Source organism: Xenopus tropicalis, chromosome 3 (assembly GCF_000004195.4).
Source record: "Xenopus tropicalis strain Nigerian chromosome 3, UCB_Xtro_10.0, whole genome shotgun sequence".
Classification (NCBI taxonomy): domain Eukaryota; kingdom Metazoa; phylum Chordata; class Amphibia; order Anura; family Pipidae; genus Xenopus; species Xenopus tropicalis.
The window spans coordinates 128,006,494-128,029,125 of record NC_030679.2 but is presented as its reverse complement, the minus strand read 5'-3'; the positions used below and the strand labels follow the sequence as shown (position 1 = coordinate 128,029,125).

The window sequence follows — 22,632 nt, the reverse complement described above, 5'->3', positions numbered from 1 at the left end:
GACCACTCCCCTTGTGCAGACTATATAGTGTCTTGCACAAGGAAGTGTCTTCCTCTTTGGCTGCTGTTCTCTCAGGCTGCATGTCATCGGGCCTGAGACACACGGTCTCAGTAAAGAGAACTGCCAGTTTTGTAAGTCGGGGACAGGGCCCCGTGAATGAGAACTAGCCAGCACAGACAGTTTGTATTATAGCACCCTCTAGAAGTGGTGAGCATAGTTAGCTTATTTAGCAAGGGCAGTTTAATAGCCCCAACCAGGAGTTGTAAAAGGGTTTAGTCCACCCCGGCTCTGTAGTCGTTCTTTAGGGACCGGTTTTATTAGACGCCAGGTACCAGTGTTAGGAGCTCTCCCCTGGACCACAGTCGGCCGGAACACTCCCTTCTGAAAGGTCTATATCTCAGGTGTCAACTAATCCTCTGTGCATCCTCCAAGTGGGGTATTCTGTGCCTAAAGTGTTACATCTGCTGTACTCCATTGACCAATTCTTATACTGCTGTGTCTGTGAGTATACCCTGCTGCACTATAAAGTTGTGCCTTTGTCCAATAAATTGTACTATAGTTATTAAGCAAGAATCCTCTGGCGTCCATTATTCTCTATTTGCACTACACACCTCAGTTAGTTGTAGTTCAACTACACCCTCAGCTCCATCTAATTCTCCCATATAGCGGAGGCTCACCCCTTTGTATTAAGTGTCGCAATGTAACCCATGCTCATACTATCACTACTAGCCTGGGTTTGGTAAATTGGGTCAGAAAAGCGTTACATTTGCCTCCTCAGTGGCTGGGATCCAAACACAGCCAAACCACCAATGACCTGTGTTTCCTGTATGGTTCTTTTTTATGAATCTTTAGAAAAAAAAAGCTTTTTAGTCTGCAAATGAAACCATGAAATGGGCAGAATGGGCTTTTCCCTGTAAAAAAAGGTTTAAAGTGATTATTCAAAATTAGGCCTCTCCCACACTGTATAAATATTATAGTGGCCAGCAGAGCAAGGTGTAAAAAGGAGTTTCTAGTTTTATTTCTGGGCAAGGTTGTATTTATATATAGGCACCCGTGGGCCTGTGCCTAGGGCAGCAGCTTTAGGGGGACATCCCTTGGGTGCCCATATATTAAAAACATTTTAAAGGGGATGTTAACCTTCAGACAATAGTCTGAATTTAAAAAGTCCCTGTGGGGAAAAAACATTTTTGTAATTCATCTTTATCTGATACTACCAAATATACTACTAAACTCTTCCTTCCGGCATATCACTCAACTACAGCTTTGTGCATAAGAGCAAACTGGGCTCATCCTCATACGACTAAAGAGGTGGCTGAGGTGGGGATTGGATAGGTTGTGAGGAAGTTAATATGGTTTGGAACAGTTCCCTAAGCCCCGCCCCCTGTTCCCCTGCTGATCTGGCTGACTGCTTTGAGACTCAAATAAAATGTAACAGTAGTCGCCTGTCCTCAGCCTGCCTTCAGCCTGCATCCTCCCAATCCCACAATTCCCTGCACACCTGATGTCAATAAGAAAAGGAGCATCACAGTGCAATGCATTGTGGGTTATGTAGTTCCTGCATGCTGTCTATAAGCTGTGGAGAAGTTGTTACAATATGTAACATCAGTGTTTTAGTCCCTCCTCCCCATAACAGGATTTCAAATGATGCAGAAAGAGAAGAACTGTTTTGCAGCAGGATTTCAGCATATAAAAATTGTAGTGATTACAGAGTACAGTGGTAAGTATATTAGAGGTTTCTGTGTTGTGTGGGGCCCTTTGGCAAATTTTGGTTAGGAAGCTCCCCTTTAAAGAGGCAATAAATATTTCATAATGGAAACGGCAGTCAAACCATTGGTAGGAAAGGTTGGAAATACCTTGGGGAGACAGAATGGCTTTTGAGCAACATGACTAATGGCAGTGGAAAGTTGAGGAAGGAAATGTTTAAATGCCTAATGGAGGTTGGGAAAGTGCATAAAAAAGCCTAGAAAATTGCATTGCGGTCACTGGAGGCATTAATGAGCGCAGCGCAAAATTGTTTCTCAGAGATAGGGATGTAGAAAGTGAGTATAGATGGCCAAATGGAGTGGATGAGGCAGGGAAGGTATGGGTAGGTGAAACCACAAGTAAATGAGAGGGGTGTGAATAAAAGCCCTGATGGGGTTAGAGAAGGGAAAGAATGATAGAGGGTATAAAAGTGTTGCTGCCCCACAGATGAGATGACAGGTCTCCCAGACAGGAGCTCTGTGCTCTTTGCATGTCTCTAAGTGAGTGACAGCAGTCCCAGTGAGTTTATGTCAGCACAGCACTGCGGAGGAACTGGGACTACAAGGCAATGACTAAGGGACAAGTGATTCCAGTCCTTAAGCCAAGGATGGGTCAGGCCCAAAGACATTTGCCTTGGGGCCACCAGATTGTAGATAGTATCTTGGCCAGAACATCTCCTTGGCAAATATACAAATTGCTTTCACTTTATAACTAAAAGGTGTGTTTGGTATTATGTGCAGTGAACCTACATTCCTCCAGCCTTCATTAAATTGCCACTCCCAGAACCCCACATCCAACTGGAGGGCTGCAGATTTGAGGTATATATATGTCTTTTTAAGGGACCTAGCCTGCAGTTATGGTGCATGGAAGACTGCAAAATGGCTAGAAGATCTCTCTTCTACCTGGTATGCAGTGTTGGATTGGACCACCCAGGGCCCACCAGAGAACAGTACTTCAAGGGCCCACTGCCACAATGATAAGAGTTAGACAGTGCAATTTAATATGTTTTGTATAGGTCTATGGTGGAAATATGTAGGGCCAATGGAGAATTTTCTAGACTTGGGCCCTATAGGACCAAGGCCTACTGAAATATCTTCTGGTACTCTGGCAGGCCAGTCCAAGCCTGCTGGTGTGTGTCACTATGACGTTGCCAGGGGATAAATATCTTGGGACCACACCTCCTTGGTACTACTGTGAAGTGCACAATTTGGAGCAGGGATCCCCAAACGTTTTTACTTAGGAGCCATACTTAAAGTGTTAGTGAGCCACAAAGACAAGAAATAAGTTCTTTAGGGATACCAAATAAGGGCTGTGATTGGCTATTTGGTAGCCCCATGAGGACTGCTGGCCTGCAGGAGGCTCTGCTTGGAGTAAAACTATGTCTCTGGGCTTCCAAAACTTGCCCCCAAGCCAGAAATTTAAAAATAAGCACCTACTTTGAGACCACTGGGAGCAACATCAAAGGAGAGGTGAGCAACATGTTACTCCTGCGCCACTGGGTGGGAATCACTGATTTTGAGAGTCCTATAAGAGCTTTTTTTACAGTCTTCTACAATGACTGACAAGCTGGATACAGTACATACAGAATCAAATATACAGGGACAGCCACTGGAGAGTCCAACCCATTTGCCCAGGCACTGCATGGATAGAGGCCACCAACTCCACAAAATAAATGGCACTGTACAGAGTGTGCTTCATAGTTGGTTGATGACTCCATCCAGGCTAAGGAGCACCAATAGGGAACAGGGTTATAAACATTTATATGTAGATGTTTATAGATAAATATGCCCCTTTGTAAGACCCATGCACCAAAGTGTCTCCAAATGGGTGTGATCTATCATTCACTATTCACCCATCACCATGTGCAACTGCAAAAAAGTTGTAAAAAAAGAGTTTTTGGAAATGATAGGAAGCATTATTAGTTCTGGTACCTCTGCCCTCTTAGACAGAAGTACAGTTTCTACCCTGTATACACAGGCTTGGGTTCTTAAAATTGCCTCATCCAAATCTAAATCACAGTAAGATTCCACCCCCCCAACTCCGCCCAATGTATACAGCACCCCATGTTCCACTGGGGATACCATGACAGAATAATGGTTTGGACCTGGGCTGTTGTACCTTCAGTACCCCTTCCACACCAACTCTAATCTTCCTATTGGACACCTTTTAAACCCACCCTGAAGCAAAGCTATAAAATAGATTTTGTATACAGATAATACTGGATATTAGAATGTTTCATATAGCCTTGGTTGCTAAATGCAGCTGTATATACAGCAGTCCACATTGAAAGCTGTCACCAGAACTGCATTAGATTTCAGCTGCATGCAAAGGGTGGGGTCCATGGAAACAGCAATATAATGAACAAATCAAAGTCAGGGGGCAGTAAAAGAACTGGGATTGGGAGTGCAAGGGGTTAAGTGTTGGGGCAAATGATTGCCATAATAGTCACCCCCCGCTGATTGGATGGTAGGTAGGAAGATCCAGGCCCTTCAGTGAAATCTGGGCTCTGGTATAGACTAGAGAGCAGACACAAAGGTTCATCTATACTGATATACTGTATGTATGTAGAAACTTTGCTGAGCAGGGGGGAGTGCCACCCAGTGCACCCACACCCACCTGCCTGTCTCACCCACCTTATCATTGAGGTTCTGCAGGGCTTCTTTGCCAGAGGAACACTTGATCTCCAGTTTCCTCCCCACATCTGAAGGGGTCACATCCCTTTGCTGGACAATGACTTTCCCAGTCCCTCGCCCAGCCGGCAAAGACTGAAAATCTATAGTCTTGTTCTCAGAAGATCCTTCCACTGGGCAAAACATGCCACAGAATTTCTGCCTGGGCTTGGGGCTCCCTGATCCCAGGTTCTTGAAGAAAGCTGGCACTTCCTCCCCATCATTCTGCCGGCCAGACTGCCTCTTGTCAGCCATCCCTGAGTCCAAAGGATGGACAGGCTCTCAAGTTAAAAAAAAAAAAAAAGAAAAGATCAAAAATGGAGAAAAATATAAAGCTGCAGAGGAAGGTAATGAGGTGGGAGGAGAAGGCACTGCAGGTTAAGGGCAAACAATAGAAGTAGCTGCTCTCACACCATGCTGGGCTCCCTGTGCCACCTGTACTTGCCAATAGCGCTCCCTGGGCTGGGATCTCCTCCACTGCTCGCCAGAGCACTGCCTTCCCTTCAACTTAGCACAATTACTGCCCAGGGAGGGGGGTTCTGCAGCAGAAACGGGAGATGGATCCGGAAGTGATGCGAACAAGGCAATTGGCACATTAGATTGATCGCAATGGGTTCTACAAGTTGCAGGGAATCGCAGCGTTACTGCGGATGCGCGATCTGCCCGCTCATTGCCTCAGTTATTCAGTGGGATTGTGGGAGACAGGCTTATATATACACATTGTCCTGCTGCAGAATAATGATAGACTCTACTGCTGCTGCTACTGCTGCTGCAGGGTAAGAATTTGGGGGGGGGGGGTGTATCCCTGACAACCTGTGAGACAGATGTATTGTGAGGGGGCGGCTGATGGAGAATTGGAGACCCCCGAGGAAGAGGAGGATGGAATATGAATGGGGGGCAGATTTAGCCCCTCCAGCGGTGTGTGAGCCGCCGGCCGATCAGACACAAGGGGTAGGAACAAAAGGAACAGGCTGGAGTGACAATCGCTGCTGGGCTGGAGCTGTTAGTATTCCGGGCACAGAGCGCAGGGCAGCCAGCCGGGCTTTAGCGCTTTACATTGGGCGCTGTCCTTTCAGCACCACCCCAAGCGCCGCACATTGGGGCCTGGAGCCAGCGCCCATCATTAGGGCAGGGACTCTCCCACATCACCCAGTCTGTCACCGGCATTAGCTGAACTACAACTCGCACAATGCCCTCCTTAATACATGTGATATCTGTCTTAAAGGCAGAGCAGATAAGCAACTAAACATAGGCAGCTGAGCAGTTGTTATACTACAGTTCCCAGCATCCACCCACAGCCAGGGTTATTGGAGCCAGTGCCCAGCATAAGGGCAGTCAGAGACATAGTATGAGACATAAGGGCAGTCAGAGACATAGCATGAGACATAGGAGCAGTCAGAGACATAGTATGAGAGATAAGGGCAGCCAGAGACATAGTATGAGACATAGGAGCAGTCAGAGACATAGTATGAGAGATAAGGGCAGCCAGAGACATAGTATGAGACATAAGGGCAGTCAGAGACATAGCATGAGACATAGGAGCAGTCAGAGACATAGTATGAGAGATAAGGGCAGCCAGAGACATAGCATGAGACATAGGAGCAGTCAGAGACATAGTATGAGAGATAAGGGCAGCCAGAGACATAGTATGAGACATAGGAGCAGTCAGAGACATAGTATGAGACATAGGAGCAGTCAGAGACATAGTATGAGACATAAGGGCAGCCAGAGACATAGTATGAGACATAGGAGCAGTCAGAGACATAGTATGAGACATAGGAGCAGTCAGAGACATAGTATGAGAGATAAGGGCAGCCAGAGACATAGTATGAGACATAGGAGCAGTCAGAGACATAGTATGAGACATAGGAGCAGTCAGAGACATAGTATGAGACATAGGAGCAGTCAGAGACATAGTATGAGAGATAAGGGCAGCCAGAGACATAGTATGAGACATAGGAGCAGTCAGAGACATAGTATGAGACATAGGAGCAGTCAGAGACATAGTATGAGACATAGGAGCAGTCAGAGACATAGTATGAGACATAGGAGCAGTCAGAGACATAGCATGAGACATAGGAGCAGTCAGAGACATAGGAGCAGTTAGAGACAGCATGAGACATTTATGACTCAGCAGAAAAGCAACATCTCATTCAGGGGTGTGGGACCTGTAGAACAGGGATATTGCAAGGGTAATAAATCTGCATGGTGGTTAATAAGCAATAATCTGCATGGCTATAAAGGAACCAGTGCAGGCTGTGGCACCAATTTTACATTACTCCTAATGATCTAGATTTAATATGCATCAGGTTATAAAGGGGTAAAATAGCCACTTTAGCTATTGGAACCAGCAGGCTATTAAATAGCACGTAACCTGCGAGGCACAGTAAAGGCACAATACTCATTCAAGCCCTGACTGTTGCCCCCCAGCAGCAAATGATGAGGGATGTAGTTCATTAAGAACTATTTGTGAGGAAGACAGGCCAGGGTGGTCCCATGGGGGTGGTATCAGCTTGCTTCAGATGCTGAGAGTGGGAGACATGATTAATGGGTAGGAGCTACATCATCCCCTTCATTCTTCATTATAATTCTCATTAGAAGGAAAGACATATCACTTAATGCCATCTATCTCAATGCACGGGGAACAGGGCACTGGTACTCTCCCTCTGGGAAACAACTGGGTGCATCAAGTGCTCAGAACCCCCCTTCCCCCCCCCCACACAAACACTTTATGGTTCTTTTCCGACAGTAAGTGATTATCATTCTAAACCCCCCTTTTCTGGGCATGTTTAGGCGTGCCAGCCTCAGACCTCCATATGGAAACCTGTTGCCTCAGCTTTTGGATCACGCCATCTACAAAGACTGAGGGGGGTTGCAGGGAGCAAATATCCTTACTGTATAAATTACAGCCCTGTCTGCCAGCTATTTCGTTCAGTGGTTACAAGACCCTAGAGTAATAAAGAGGCTGCGCCATGATTTATAAAGGCTACTTGCTGAGCGGCGAGGCTGTGCTTTTATTGGAAATGCATGTATATATATATATATATATATATATATATATATCTCCAAGGTTCTGTGTCTCATAACTTGATATTTGAATCAAGAAGCTATTAGGCTGTAGGCAATAAAGATTATGGGGGGGTATAGTCATTAACCCCTCCCTTTGTTTTATTCTGCTTTCTTAAATGTTGTGGGGGGGGGGGGTAACTTTCACCCTGGAACTGCTAGCAACCAATCAATAGTGTTATGACTGCAGTTGACCACTAAAACCTAATTGCTGGTTGGTTGCCATGGGTAACTAATCTCTAGTAAAATTAAAAATATAATATATATTTATGGGGGTATGGGAAATTCTGCCATAGCCTATAGCCAAGTTACCAGGACGTAAAGAAAAGTCTTTTTAGAGGACTGTCACCTCCAAAGCCTTTATTAAGATAAGCAGGCTTCAGTGCTTCATACCTCTCCTTCTCCTCCCATCTCTAATCCTGCCCCCTCCCCTTACCAGCAGCCTTGCTTAGAATTACCATTTCTTTTGTTCTGAAAAAAAAAATATATATTTTTTTTTTTGGGTGGAGTTTCCCTTTAAATTAAGTAGCTTTTACAGAAGGAAAGTAGCTGCTCTTTATCGTTGCCATGGAAACATAAGGATAAGTGTTTACCATGCCTGCTATACTGAAGGAGTTTTTTTTTTTTTAAATACTTTTTTAATGTATAGCAGGAGTTTGTGCAGTTTTATACTCCAGTATTTGGACTTTCACCACCAAAACAAAGAGTAAATGTCCATTTGTTGCTTCTTATACAGCACAGTTGTTTCCACAGAGAATAACTTCAAGCAGGGAATGAAAAGTCCCTTTTCTATAACGCTTCATTCTTCACTGCTGATTTGCTAGGAAGATTCTCAGGTTGGGTGTTAGCGATACTGCACCTTTAACAAAGCAGATGAATTCACCATAGCAACTATAATTCTATGGGAAGCAGCTAGGCCCATGACTGCTATTATAAGTAAATGGGCACTCTCCTTGGGCAAGATCCTGTTCTAAGGGTACATAAGATGATAAATGCTGAAGGGTTAATGTTCACAAATGATTCCATCGGTCTGTTTTGCCAGAGACTGAGAAATCAATGGAGTCATGTAAGTAAGCAATTTCCAGCTTCACTCAATAGTCCCACATGTAGAGACATTACAAAGAAGGTGGTAGGTACATATAGGATCAGAAGTGGCCCCATCTGTGCCCTCATACACTTATGTGCTATATGGTGAGTGCCTTCCTAACTCACCAGTTGCCTCTCTGTTATACTCCCAGCCCATTGGGCTGCAGATTTCTTCCTGGGTTGACAGATCAGAAACCTCACTGGCCAGATTGGGCAAACAGGTGCTTGTTTGGGGATCCCCCAATGAGTGGCCTTGTTACCCATGAGCAGCTGTGAATTCCCCCGTACTAGTGACTACTTACCTATCTATTGAGCCTATACAAATGTTTGTTTGGTGCAACTTTCCCTTTAAATGTAAGATTGCCTAGGAACCCAGAGGCTGCTGCTGCTGCTCCTGCTCTGAGCTGGGAAGCGATCGGTTGCTTTATTTGTAGCCTGTCATGTTACAGGCCTGAGGTGATCAGTCAAGCAGGATGAGCCGCCCAGGCATAGGCAGCAATTTAGTGAGGGAACAGGGCTAATAGCTATAGATGCTTCTCTTGCACTTCTGCATTAATGATAAGATACTAAACACCTAAGCTGGCCATACACAAACCGATCTGGTCCTTTGGCCAATGTGGTCGGCCATATCAGGCAGAGGCAATTGTTTGGCCCCTGGGACAGCGATCTTCTGTTTGTAGCTCTCATGAGGGCCACATAGGAGATCACTAGCCAGACAGGCACTGCAAAAATAAATGGCATGGAGGCACCGGGCCTGCCCTTTGTGTTGGCTCCAGGTTGGACTTGAGAGAGTTGCGCCTCTTGTGGGGAGGCTGCTGCCATAATGGATGCTGGGAGACTCTGATTTCACTAATAACAAATGGCTTTAGTAATGCTAAGAGCCCCGCATTGTGAAAATGTATTCCCACCAGCACTGAATTCCATTTAGCGGGGTGTTTGATAATGCTGGGGCATCTAAATGGCGCCTCGGAGATCATTCTTTGAAGGACACTCGCTTCCAGGGGAAGTCCTCTCTGGCAGAGGGTCACTTATATATGGAGATATCTGAGATGTAATTGGGCCTCATCACTCTGTTTGCTGTATTTACTGTATATTAGCTATTTCATGGAGATATTATGTTGTGCATGATAATATTGTATTACAGGTGTAGGACCCACTTATCCCAAAATCCATTATCCAGAAAGTTCCGAATTACAGAAAGGCCATCTCCCATAAAGGTGACCAAATAATTCACATTTTTAAAAATGGTTAAATGATTCCCTTTTCTCTGTAATAATAAAACAGTACCTGTACTTGATCCCAACTAAGATATAATTACCCCTTATTGGGGGCAGAACAGCCCTATTGGGTTTATTTAATGGTTAAATGATTCCCTTTTCTCTGTAATAATAAAAAAGTATCTGTACTTGATCCCAACTAAGATATAATTACCCCTTATTGGGGGCAGAACAGCCCTATTGGGTTTATTTAATGGTTAAATGATTCCCTTTTCTCTGTAATAATAAAACAGTACCTGTACTTGATCCCAACTAAGATATAATTACCCCTTATTGGGGGCAGAACAGCCCTATTGGGTTTATTTAATGGTTAAATGATTCCCTTTTCTCTGTAATAATAAAACAGTACCTGTACTTGATCCCAACTAAGATATAATTACCCCTTATTGGGGGCAGAACAGCCCTATTGGGTTTATTTAATGGTTAAATGATTCCCTTTTCTCTGTAATAATAAAACAGTACCTGTACTTGATCCCAACTAAGATATAATTACCCCTTATTGGGGGCAGAACAGTCCTATTGGGTTTATTTAATGGTTAAATGATTCCCTTTTCTCTGTAATAATAAAACAGTACCTGTACTTGATCCCAACTAAGATATAATTAATCCTGATTGGAGCCAAAACAGTCCTATTGGGTTTAATTACTGTTTAAATAATTTTATTAACAGACTTAAGGTAGGAGATCCGGAAAGACCCCTTATCCAGAAAACCCCAGGTCCCAAGCATTCTGGATAACCGGTCCCATACCTGTATATACATTTGCCTTTGTGTATATTCATTATAGACCTTATTAGCCCTATGCAGTACCTTTCCTGTCCATATATACAGTAATTCCTACATCACAGTCCTTCTCTGACAATTTTTTTCCCATTTAATTATAATTAACTGCTGCATTACTGTAACCCTGCATTAATCTATATTTAATTTCATCTGCCATTACGCTACCCAGTCTATCGTGGCGAAACCTTCCCTGGCTAAGCTAATGTACAGCTGTAATATAATAACCTTGCATAATTTATTGGGCAAACATGGACATGAGTTCTTAGATCCTCTACAACAACATATGTTTCTGTTACTAAGCCCCAACAGAATGTTTTATGCCCCTCCTAAGCTTTGGGAATTAAGCTGTTTTGATATATGTTTATAAAAAATGTCTAAGTCTGTGCTCCGATAGTTTCTGGCCCCTCGCGAGTCGCACAGTGGGTGGGGGGAGATTAATAAATGGAAGATGGTTTGTGCCAGAGTGTTGTTTGCCTTGTGTCAGGGTCTGGTGTGGGGTGCAATATGTGGATAGATTGATTGTGGGGTGGGGGGGCTGGGGAAGAACCAGCAATCATGGTACAAAATGAAGAAGAACTCCTAAGGCCCAATCACAGCCATACCTTTCTGCCTGCTGATCTTCCACTGATAGAACCCCCGCCTATGGATATCATCATCTTCAGCAGCTTTTCCCATTCTGCTTCCAGCCTGCCCCTCATCATTTATCATTCTCTGGTCTCCTGCTATATTATTCTATATTCTACAATGAACTTCCCATAAGAGCAGTGGGGGAAACAGCCATCCAGGGGGCCCAGATCTGTTTATTGATAACAAACTGACAGTTTGTAAGTCTAAACAGTATTCATGCCAAAAAGGCATCCTTTGATTCATTTTGGCACATACAGTAGGCAGAGGGCTGAATAGGGATGATCCCAGTGCACATTACACTAGGACCACAAGCCCAACAAGTTTTTCCAGCAATATCTGGCCAATCAGATGAGAGAGGGTGTGATTTTGGCACAGCACATGGGGCATTACTTGGTCCAGAACTGCAGGCAGTATTGGCCAGCACAGGGCGTTGGTATACATATATTCTGTTTTATTTTCTGCAGGCTTTTGTCTCGTTAGCCAGACCTGCTATCCATACAAATGTTATTAAGTTAACAAGCTTCCGAGTTCCATTAGTGCCCTTCACCTATTGATTCTATATCAGTTACCCCCCCCCAGTACCACTGCTTTAAGCATCTTGTCAGACTAACCAACAAATGGCTGCAAGGCCTGAGCAAACTAATGCCCTCTTCTTGCTGCCCCTACATACATCCATATTCATGGTTATTACTATACAGAGTTGGGGATAAGGATGGGCACATATTAGGGTGCTGGCCTAAGTGGGATCCAGTTATGTGATCAGTAGGTTAAACAGACATTATACAGTTTAATTATGGCTATAGAAACTATAAGCAACTCTCAGTAGTATGGAAATTATTTGCCACATTGCTGCAAATAGTTGCTGTTACTGGGCACCCTAACAATGTCCTAGGGTCCTGCACCTTAGGCAGACAGTAAAGCAGTGGTCCCCAACCAGTAGCTTGTTGGCCAACATGTTGCCCCCAGCAGCCCCAGTGTCACCAATCAGTATTAAAGTACAAATTGCACAGCAGGTATTGCACTGTACAGCCAATCAGAGATCAGAGGCTAGTAGACTAAGTCTAGCCAACAGCCACAGTACTGATTTGAGACCCGGAGCGAAGCTTTTACTTATTTTGCTCCCCAGAATGTTTAAAACATGAAAGTGGAGAGGAGAAGCTAGGGACCTGTGCTGTAGACTCTTACTTTGCTGTAAATCCAGAACCAAGAGACTGAGCACAAGCTCTTTAACACAGTAACTGCCAACTAGCAGCTGTTTGGTAACTGCCAACTAGCATCTGTTTGGTATTCTTAGGCTGATGCCACACGTGGCGTTTTTCCGCTGCGTATTTTCTAATTCTCTCGGCGGCTGAAAAACGCCTCATATCATCATCCATAGAAATAACTTGAAAAGACGCGAAGCAAACCACACAATGCAGAAATACGCTAGAAAACGCCTTAGCACGGATTTTTCAAGCGTTGGCCGAAGTACGCCAGTATTTGCAAAGCAAGCTATTCCTATGTATACGCAAAGGCAGCTGCCAGACCTAGCGGAAATATGCAGCGTTTTTTCCTATTTCGCACTATTAGCACCATGGAAACGGGATTTCCTTACGTCACCAGTACTAGGCTGAAAAACGCCATAGTCAGGGGCTGTGTGGCTTGTGCGGCGTTTTTAGGCTGAGAAAAAACGCAGCGGAAAAACGCCACGTGTGGCATCAGCCTTAGGAGTGTCCTACCTTTGCCCAAAAGGGTAACAGGGGAGGATAGGAAAGGATAAATGGTTTTCCCTGGTACCCCCGAGCCTGAAGGAGCGTGCCACTGAGCAGAGCTGGGCTCTCTAAATAACCCCTCTAATGCAGTGTGAAATCCCATGGCTGTCACTGCTTCCTCCTGTGAAACCTAATGCCCAATGAGCTTACACAGGCACGCTGGCAGCACCCAGGGGATTTAGAGCAGATGCCCAGCCTCGCAGCCAGCACGCATTAGCATAGGGGAGCCCAGGGCCTTAATGGCCCAGACACAGTGACATCTGCTGTCAGACCACTGAACAGCCAGCCAATCGCAGAGCCTAGATTTCTTGGGCTTGGTATAAGCAATGGCATGTTTTACTGTGTCTAACATAGGGCAAGGTGTGCTAAATGGTGTTTAGCATCAAGCGCAGGGGGTGTATATTTATTAACTATGCTGTGGGCTCTTTTATTTTCCCCTGGGCTCTGTGCAAGTGTATGTAAGATCCTTAAGCTGCCTTCAGCCCTAGAGATGTAATTAAACAGCAAATAGCATTGGCAGAATTCCAGAGCTGCTTTTCTGAAAGAAAAGTTGTATATTGTACAGGTATGGGACCTGTTATCCAGAATGCTCGGGGCCTGGGGTTTTCTGGATAAGGGATCTTTCCGTAATTTGGATCTCCATTACTTAAGTTTGTTAAAAATGATTTAAATATTGAATAAACCCAATAAGATTGTTTTGCCCCCAATAAGGGGTAATTATATCTTAGTTGGGATCAAGTACAAGGTACTGTTTTATTATTACAGAGAAAAGGGAATCATTTAACCATTAAATAAACCGAATAGGGCTGTTCTGCCCCAATAAGGGGTAATTATATCTTAGTTGGGATCAAGTACAGGTACTGTTTTATTATTACAGAGAAAAGGGAATCATTTAACCATGAAATAAACCCAATAGGGCTGTTCTGCCCCCAATAAGGATTAATTATATCTTAGTTGGGATCAAGTACAGGTACTGTTTTATTATTACAGAGAAAAGGGAATCATTTAACCATTAAATAAACCCAATAGGGCTGTTCTGTCCCCAATAAGGGGTAATTATATCTTAGTTGGGATCAAGTACAGGTACTGTTTTATTATTACAGAGAAAAGGGAATCATTTAACCATGAAATAAACCCAATAGGGCTGTTCTGCCCCCAATAAGGGGTAATTATATCTTAGTTGGGATCAAGTACAGGTACTGTTTTATTATTACAGAGAAAAGGGAATCATTTAACCATTAAATAAACCCAATAGGGCTGTTCTGTCCCCAATAAGGGGTAATTATATCTTAGTTGGGATCAAGTACAGGTACTGTTTTATTATTACAGAGAAAAGGGAATCATTTAACCATTAAATAAACCCAATAGGGCTGTTCTGCCCCCAATAAGGGGTAATTATATCTTAGTTGGGATCAAGTACAGGTACTGTTTTATTATTACAGAGAAAAGGGAATCATTTAACCATTAAATAAACCCAATAGGGCTGTTCTGCCCCCAATAAGGGGTAATTATATCTTAGTTGGGATCAAGTACAAGGTACTGTTTCATTATTACAGAGAAAAGGGAATCATTTAACCATTAAATAAACCCAATAGGGCTGTTCTGCCCCCAATAAGGGGTAATTATATCTTAGTTGGGATCAAGTACAGGTACTGTTTTATTATTACAGAGAAAAGGGAATCATTTAACCATTAAATAAACCCAATAGGGCTGTTCTGCCCCCAATAAGAATTATATCTTAGTTGGGATCAAGTACAGGTACTGTTTTATTATTACAGAGAAAAGGGAATCATTTAACCATTAAATAAACCCAATAGGGCTGTTCTGCCCCCAATAAGGGGTAATTATATCTTAGTTGGGAACAAGGTTCTGTTCAGTTAAGGAAAAAGGAAATCATTTTTAAAAATTAGAATTATTTGCTTATAATGGTGTCTATAGGAGATGGCCTTTCTGTAATTCAGAACTTTCTGGATAGTGGGTTTCCGGATAAGGGATCCCATACTTATACTCCCAGCACCCTCCCACCATGTTCGACTACTGTATATAGCCAAAGGCTGCCAAGGGTGCTGGGATTTGAACTTGATAACAATTTTACAGCCGAAGGCAACTTCAATGGCCATCTTGTCACCATCCAGCTGTTGTTAAACTGCAGCTCCCATATATACTCTATTAGTGTCCAATGTGTAGCATGGAGAAGGGGCTAGAGCGTAAGCTCTCTATACACAACATTAAAGCTTCCAGCAGGCCCTGTACTCTATGAGCTCACTGGATACACAACAGGAGAAGACACACAAATGGCATCTGGGAAAGTCTATAATATGCTCAGAATCAGAACATCAGAAATAGCCAAAAGCCACAAACTAGCTTGCTGGGCACTGTTGAAATTATTATCTGTTATGATTTAAAGCAAATTCTTAATGCATGCACCTATTCTCAGCAATCTTCCCATATATAAAGCAGTACGCTGTCTGGTTTCTCCTGAAACAATATAACATAAGCCAGCTGATCAACAGATCTGGAGGGAAAACTCACCGGCTACATTGTTTCAAGAGTCAGAACCAGAGAACAAAAAGGGGGAAATAATGAATATGGCTTAGAATTGCATTTACATTTAAAAATAATGTTAAAACCATCATAAGGGGCATATGTATGTGGACTGGAAAGCTGGATAGAATTTTCTTTTCTTTTTAAAAGTTGTTGGGTTGATGGGTTAGAGCAGTGCTGTCCAACTTCTGTTGTACCGAGGGCCGGAATTTTTCCGACCTACGTGGTGGAGGGCCGATAATGGAAGCCAGTTTTGACCACTCCCCTTTTTGAAACCGCACCCACTTGAAACCACACCCATGTTATCACATGACCATACCCATATTAATGGTTGTAGTACAGCAAAAACCTGCCATACTCTGCCTGCCCTACCCTGCCTGTGTGTGCCATACTCTGCCTTCCCGACCCTGTCTGTGTGTGCCATACTCTGCCTTCCCTACCCTGCCTGTGTGTGCCAAACTCTGCCTGCCCTACCCTGCCTGTGTGTGCCATACTCTGCCTGCCCTACCCTGCCTGTGTGTGCCAAACTCTGCCTGCCCTACCCTGTCTGTGTGTGCCATTCTCTGCCTTCCCTACCCTGCCTGTGTGTGCCAAACTCTGCCTGCCCTACCCTGCCTGTGTGTGCCATACTCTGCCTGCCCTACCCTGCCTGTGTGTGCCATACTCTGCCTGCCCTACCCTGCCTGTGTGTGCCATACTCTGCCTGCCCTACCCTGCCTGTGTGTGCCATACTCTGCCTTCCCTACCCTGTCTGTGTGCCATACTTTCACTGTGTGTGCGCCATTCTTGGCTGGTTTGTGCCATACTTGGCCTGTGTGTGCCATACTCTGCCTGCCCTACCCTGCCTGTGTGTGCCATACTCTGCCTTCCCTACCCTGCCTGCGTGTGCCATACTCTCACTGTGTTTGCCATTCTTGGCTGGTTTGTGCCATACTTGGCCTGTGTGTGCCATACTCTGCCTGTGTGTGCCATACTCTGCCTTCCCTACCCTGCCTGTGTGTGCCATACTCGGCTTGCCCTATGATGCCTGTGTGTATGGCACACACAGGCAGCCTACAGTGACACAATGCTGGCACTGCTCCTACAGTCTGCAAAATAACTATATATTAAAAAACTTTTTAATTGAAGTACCACCTCAGTATATGTTCTTTTTGTAGTGTGCAGGGATTATTTGTGGGTTTCTACTGCTCCTGAGGTGTGAACAGGGGGAACAATATGGGTGATTACAGCCTGAGCCTGAGGTGTGAACACTGCAGGGGGTGAACAATGCAGAGATTAAAAGGTGTGAACAGTACAGGGGATTACATATTTAAACAATACAGCCTGATTACAGCCTGAATCTGAGGTGAGAACCATGCAGGGGGCCAGTTAATCACAGTACTAATACCATTTAAAGCTTACACAAGAGTAAGCCATCAAAGCAGCCAGACAGGTGGGGGGCCACACAGAGGGGGGTCAGTTGGACAGCACTGGGTTAGAGAATGGATTAAAGAAAGGTGTTTCTACTGGGTGAGGGCTCTATGCCCTTAATCCCTCACTTTCCTCTTTTCTGTTTGTGGTGAGGCAGGGCTAAGTAAGGGTTAATCTAGAAGGATGCATGGGGTCTGTAGGGCTCCCTTACCATACAGAGAGTTGGGAGAGCTAAACTGGTGCCAAGTGCCCATACAGGCAGTTTTGTCTTGAGTACAGAGAACACCTTATCCCCACTATTATTAGCCCTATCTATCCCTTCCCACTTTGAAGAACATAAAGCATTAACTACAACTCCCAGAATCCCCAGAGGTACACATACCAGCAGCCTGTGATTTTAAGCTTCTTGCTTTTTGAGCCGAGGAGGGAATGGTATAAATGTGACAGTGTAGCCTCATATACTTATATTGCCAGGAACAAGCTATGCTGGGTGGCACCATAATAAGAATGAAGCAGCATACAGGGATACATAGCCAGTGTTCCCAGTATCCGGCAGCCCCAATGCACTGTGCCCAGTGTTAGCCTGGCACTGGTGTGGTGTTTGCTCATTTCCAGGCTCAGCAGGTTCTTCTATTCACTAATGCAGTAATAGGTTTAGGCTGTTTACAGACGGCAATTGCTTCATAATGTTCTTTCCTGTAAAGCAAAGAGGCTGTGGGTCCCAAGGGGCCGGGGCTTTTAGGGTCAATAATGGATTCTGGAAACCTTCCGTCAGAAGTTTGGTGGTAAGCTGCCTGCGTGACTACCTAAACATTATCAATACTGACAATGGGCCCCCACAGATCCCTTTATGGGGGTCAGGCATTTGAGGTTTACTTTGTTAATCTTATTTTAATTAGGATTTCATTCACTTTATTTTTTCTATCAGTGCAGATGAAGCCATCTGAGTATCAGGGTTTGGCCCTTAGTGGTACAGGTCATTCTGCACAGGGACCTTGTTTGTCTACATATTTATACATACCTCCCAACCGTCCCGCTTTCAGCAGGACAGTCCCGATATTTATAGCACTGCCCGCTGTCCCGGATTCATTGTTAGATGTCCCGCTTCTCAGCATTGCCATTTAACTGATTGCTGTGCCTGCTCTGCTGGAGAAAAAAGCCCCGCCCCCTTAACTCTTAAATCTCCCCTGCTACCTCAAGCTCACAGGTTTACCTTGATGTTTAATTGTCCTGGGAGGGTGCGCTCTGTCTTATATCAAGCAGAAGCCTTTATTTGTGTTTCACCTTCCCACCCCAAACATATATCTCTCACTCCTGGGAATCTCCGTTCATAAAATATAGCAGACATTTAAAAGGGACCCTTATAAGTTTGGGAACCTTGGGCTGGCCTTGTTAATATGGCTACAGATTCTAGCATTTCCGTAATAAAGATATTCAAAGGGCTTGTCCCGTATACAGCTCCAGAGTGCCAGTGCTAATTTTTCTATACAGAATTTTGGGAGGGTGCCGATCCCCCCAGCAGTGTGCACCGAGCGGTGAAATTGTCAGGAGAGCCGAGGGTGTGCGAGTTAAGGTATTTTTGCTTTCAAATGATTAAGAATGGAAGGAAATAACATAGATTTACGTACCACTGGAATTGGCCCTATTTATAACTTTGGAAAATGCACAGAACTTTTGGCATGTCTGAAGTGGATTGGTAATTTTATTGGCATGTCTGGGGTTAATATGCCCTTTATCAATTTAATGTAGTCATACTGGCATGTTTGAAGTTAATATGTCCTTTATTCTTTTTATTTAGTGATTATACTGACACATCTGGGGCATGTAAAGTGGGTACAAAGCAGGCGTGGCCAAAAAATTGTTGCCGCACTACCCATGTCACATATTTTTGACCCTCTTTCTCTTAATGAAATGTTGGGAGGTATGTTTATATTCCATAATGTTAGTAAGAGCTGCCATACTGCTTCATAGGCCAAAATGATATAGCCATAGACTCCAAAATGCTAGGGCAATGTCTCTTTATATGTGCTTATTAACAATTACCGGATAACACTTTTTGCAACTTGGAAGCCAAAGGGCCCACTAGGATTAAAGGGGATGTAGAAAGTGCTTTTTTGAAACAGTTTGCAATTGGTTTTCATTTTTTATTATTTAAGGTTTTTGAATTAACTGATCCAATTTACCCTAGCAACCAGGCAGTGGTTTGAAAGATAGACAGAAATATGAATAGAGGAGGGCCTAAATAGATCAGTCAATAAAGTAACAATAATAATACAATTGTGGCCTCACAAAGCTGCAGCGGAGGGGCTGCTGTAAGATGCCATAGACAGTCACTATTTATTGGGCTGGGGGGGGGCTGTTTGGGCCTCGGTGAAATGCCAGGGTTTATTTTGAAGCCGTTGGGACCATGTGACTGGAAAGGAATGTGCAAGAAGATGTTTCGGCCCCACCATAAGGAGCAAAAGGTGCGACAAAGCGTTGCGAGTGTAGTCCCTGTGTGCAGTGCCGGCCGGGCTGCCAAGGTAGCTGCCAGGTCTCATTTTATCTTGAGTTTAAATCTGTCGCTTGTATGTAATGTAACCATGGAAACTAGATGCTGATGGCCTTGGTGTTTCCTGTATTATATTTAATGTGTATTTCATACATAGAAATGCAGAGCTCAGGCAGGTATGTATGCATCTGTGGCATCCATATGAATAGCAGGCATAAGGGTACATATATTTGAAGGAGAGAGATCCTAGAAGTGTGATCCCCTAAAAAGCACTCACAGCAGAACAGGCAGAGTAGGACCCATCAGGTTCTCACAAACTGTGCCACAAGGATGGACTTCATTTCTTTATATTTATAGATATTAAAAAATATAGCTCCACCTATGGATATAACAGGAGCAAGCTAGATGGGCGGGGGTTTGTTTATGCAGCAGATAAAACCCATCAGCATTAAAGAGTAAACTGGCAAGCACAACGAACACTTGGGCTTGGTTATGACTGGACTTGTTAATTTGCTTGATTTGGATTTGATGTGTGCCTGGCCCCTTAAACTGCCACTAATAGAGTGAGGGGTGGGTGTGCCTGGCTGCATTTATTTTGGGGTTAGACTGGACTATTTGGGGAGTTAGACCATTAGCTGCGGCTTCTATAGAAGGAAGATAAAAGCCCATGTTGTGTGCAGTTGCTCACGTTTGTGTAGCACAGGCCTGCAGAAAAAGAAGCATTCCCTGCTCTCCATCCAAAAGGAAAATCTGCCACTCCCAAGCGCATAAGATAGAGTCCCTTTGTGCTCGGCCTACCAGCAGCCAATTTCACAAAGTTGGATTTTTAAGAGAAGCAGGAGCCCTCTGGTGGTGAGATGAAGATATGCAGCCAGGAGACAGGCTTGTGATTGCTACTGAAAGCAGAATCTGCGTGGCTGTTTATATTCTCTGCACTGCGGGTTCTGACTCTGAGTGACTAATCTCCCCGAAAGCCTTCCCACAAGCAATAAAGTAAATCGCCAGCAGGAAGGCACATGCATTGCTTCGCTTTCCAAAGTCATGCAAAGCAAGGAAACTTCAGAAAATGAAGTGAAACAACAAAAACTATGACCCTTGGTTTTATATGATGGTAAAGGGGTGGGATTACCTTTGAATTAACTTTCAGTATGTTATAGAATGCCCTTTTTCTACCATTTTTGCAGTTGGTCTTCATTATTTCTTTTTAAGAGTTTTTGAACGATTTGCCTTTTTTCTTCTACATCTTTCCAGCTTACAATCGAGGGTCACTGCCCCCGGCAGCCAGAAACGATTGTTCTGTGAGGCTACAATTTTATTATTATTACTTTTTATTAATTATCTTTCCATGGTTCAAATTAGTGATGTGCTACTTTCCCACAGAGCTTGCAGGTCGCGGGCAGGTTCAGGTTAAGCGCTCACTTCTGCCCTCCTTGCCCACAACCTTTCTGTGCCGCTTTCGCCTCTGCCAGCCTATATTTATATGCGTACTCCTATGCGCCCTTCCCCCCTTGTGATGCGAGAGATGGGGTGGGTTGGGTCTATAAATAAAAGTGCCCTGCCAGGCATGGACAACTAAGTAGCAATGAAGAACATGATTTTGGGCACGAGTGGCATGGGCAAGCTGCTCTCCTGTTAGTAAGGCCAATGCCAGACGAGGTGAAGGGCGGATATTTTCGGCAAGCGGAAAAGCGCTTGCTGAAAATTCTGCCCAACACCTCCTACATGTGCCTGCACCCGAGCATATTCCATTCATTCAGGTGCAGGCACAAGTAGGAGGCGTAGGGTGGAATTTCCGCTTGCCGAAAATATCTGCCCTACACCTTGTCTGGCATTAGCCTAAGGGGTCACAGGCATAGTGCATCATTGACATTGGGATCTTTCCACCCATTGCAGTTAGGGAAGACTACCAAGTGTCGAGTCTACCATCCCGGGTACAGACCTGGACTGGCAATCTGTGGATTCAGGCAAATGCCAGAGGGGCTGCTGTAAGATGCCACAGACTCTATTTATTGGGCTGGGGGGGGGGGCTGTTTGGGTCTCTGTGTACCTGAAATGCCAGGTATTATTTTAAATCTCAGTGCAGCCCCACACAGGGGGACAGTGGGTAATGCAGTCAGGGGACCCATGGCAGAGGGGAGCCCCGAGATGGAAACGTCAGATCTGTGCAAGACTGTACGTGACGGCTGCCTTTTCTTCATTGGGGCCCTATTTTACCTGTGGGGAGGCCCCACTGGGTGCCCAGGTGACAGATGGAATTAATATTGCATTTTGGTGGCAGAAGCACCAGCATACGGGTATCCCAGTGTTCCCCTTTAGCCCCCGGGCTGTGAGCAGCACCGCAGAACATGAACACACACACACACACATGGTAATAGTGAGAGTTTTAATGATACAAAATGATTACAGCTACAATTTAGGCATTTCTGAAAACTGGGTGCAGTTCTGCCCGTGACTACTTCAGTATCATCATCATCATCATCATCACGCCGGCTCATTTAACGCATTTAAATAGAATAATGTTAAATTCACCAATCTAAAACATGTAGAGTCCGATAGGCCGGAGCATTGCTACTGGGGGCTGAGCCCCGCGTGCCTTCACGAAGGGCCGATCGTCATGACCGTCAGCCTGTTATTCCTGCGTGTCCTGTAAACATGGCTCTGTAATATGTCGAGTAACACAGTTCAGCTTATATTTATAACACTGGGTTGTGGGCCGACTCCCGGACACCGATTTGTGTTCAGTGTCATTCGGAACAAATCTATGTAGCAGTGAATAGGTTACGACAATCCCTAATGTGAAATACTATGATTGGTAAAGCTTTCTTATTTTACAAAGTAAAAAAAAAAAGTGGGAGTGGGCAAGGAATGACCCTCTGAGGTAGCCATCCCACCAGCAGCTGAAGCTTTTGGAGGGGGGGGCAGTATTATTTAAATGTGCAGTAGGTGAAACAATTGACATTGACATTGATAGCATGGCAGCTGAGGTTGGCACAGGTTTCCCTATGCGCCACACACGACAGGGACCTTATAATGATCTTTTAAAAGAGAAGGCTTATGGCAGTGTTTTTGACCACCACTGTTGACCACTAGATGGCAGCAATGACCAATCATCATGTGTGCCACTAGCCAAGTATGTTGTCGAGAGACATCTGCTTGTTTCGTAAGGTTGCCAAAGAGCTAAACCAAT

At 44.5% G+C, this 22,632-nt stretch overlaps 1 protein-coding gene across 2 annotated transcripts in view; it reads right to left on the bottom strand.

Annotated features, from left to right (window-relative positions):
- dpysl2 (dihydropyrimidinase like 2) overlaps nucleotides 1-17,994 on the bottom strand; it is a 70,003-nt gene extending 52,009 nt beyond the window's left edge. The window contains exons 1-2 of one of the 2 annotated variants that reach the window (XM_012958637.3): nucleotides 17,976-17,994; nucleotides 4,377-4,693 (exon numbers count right to left, since the gene is read on the bottom strand). In XM_012958637.3, the coding sequence (XP_012814091.1) occupies nucleotides 4,377-4,667 (291 nt within the window). In that variant the 5' untranslated portion in view covers nucleotides 4,668-4,693; nucleotides 17,976-17,994. 2 annotated transcript variants of the gene reach the window in all.
- Between the last annotated feature and the right edge of the window lie 4,638 nt (nucleotides 17,995-22,632).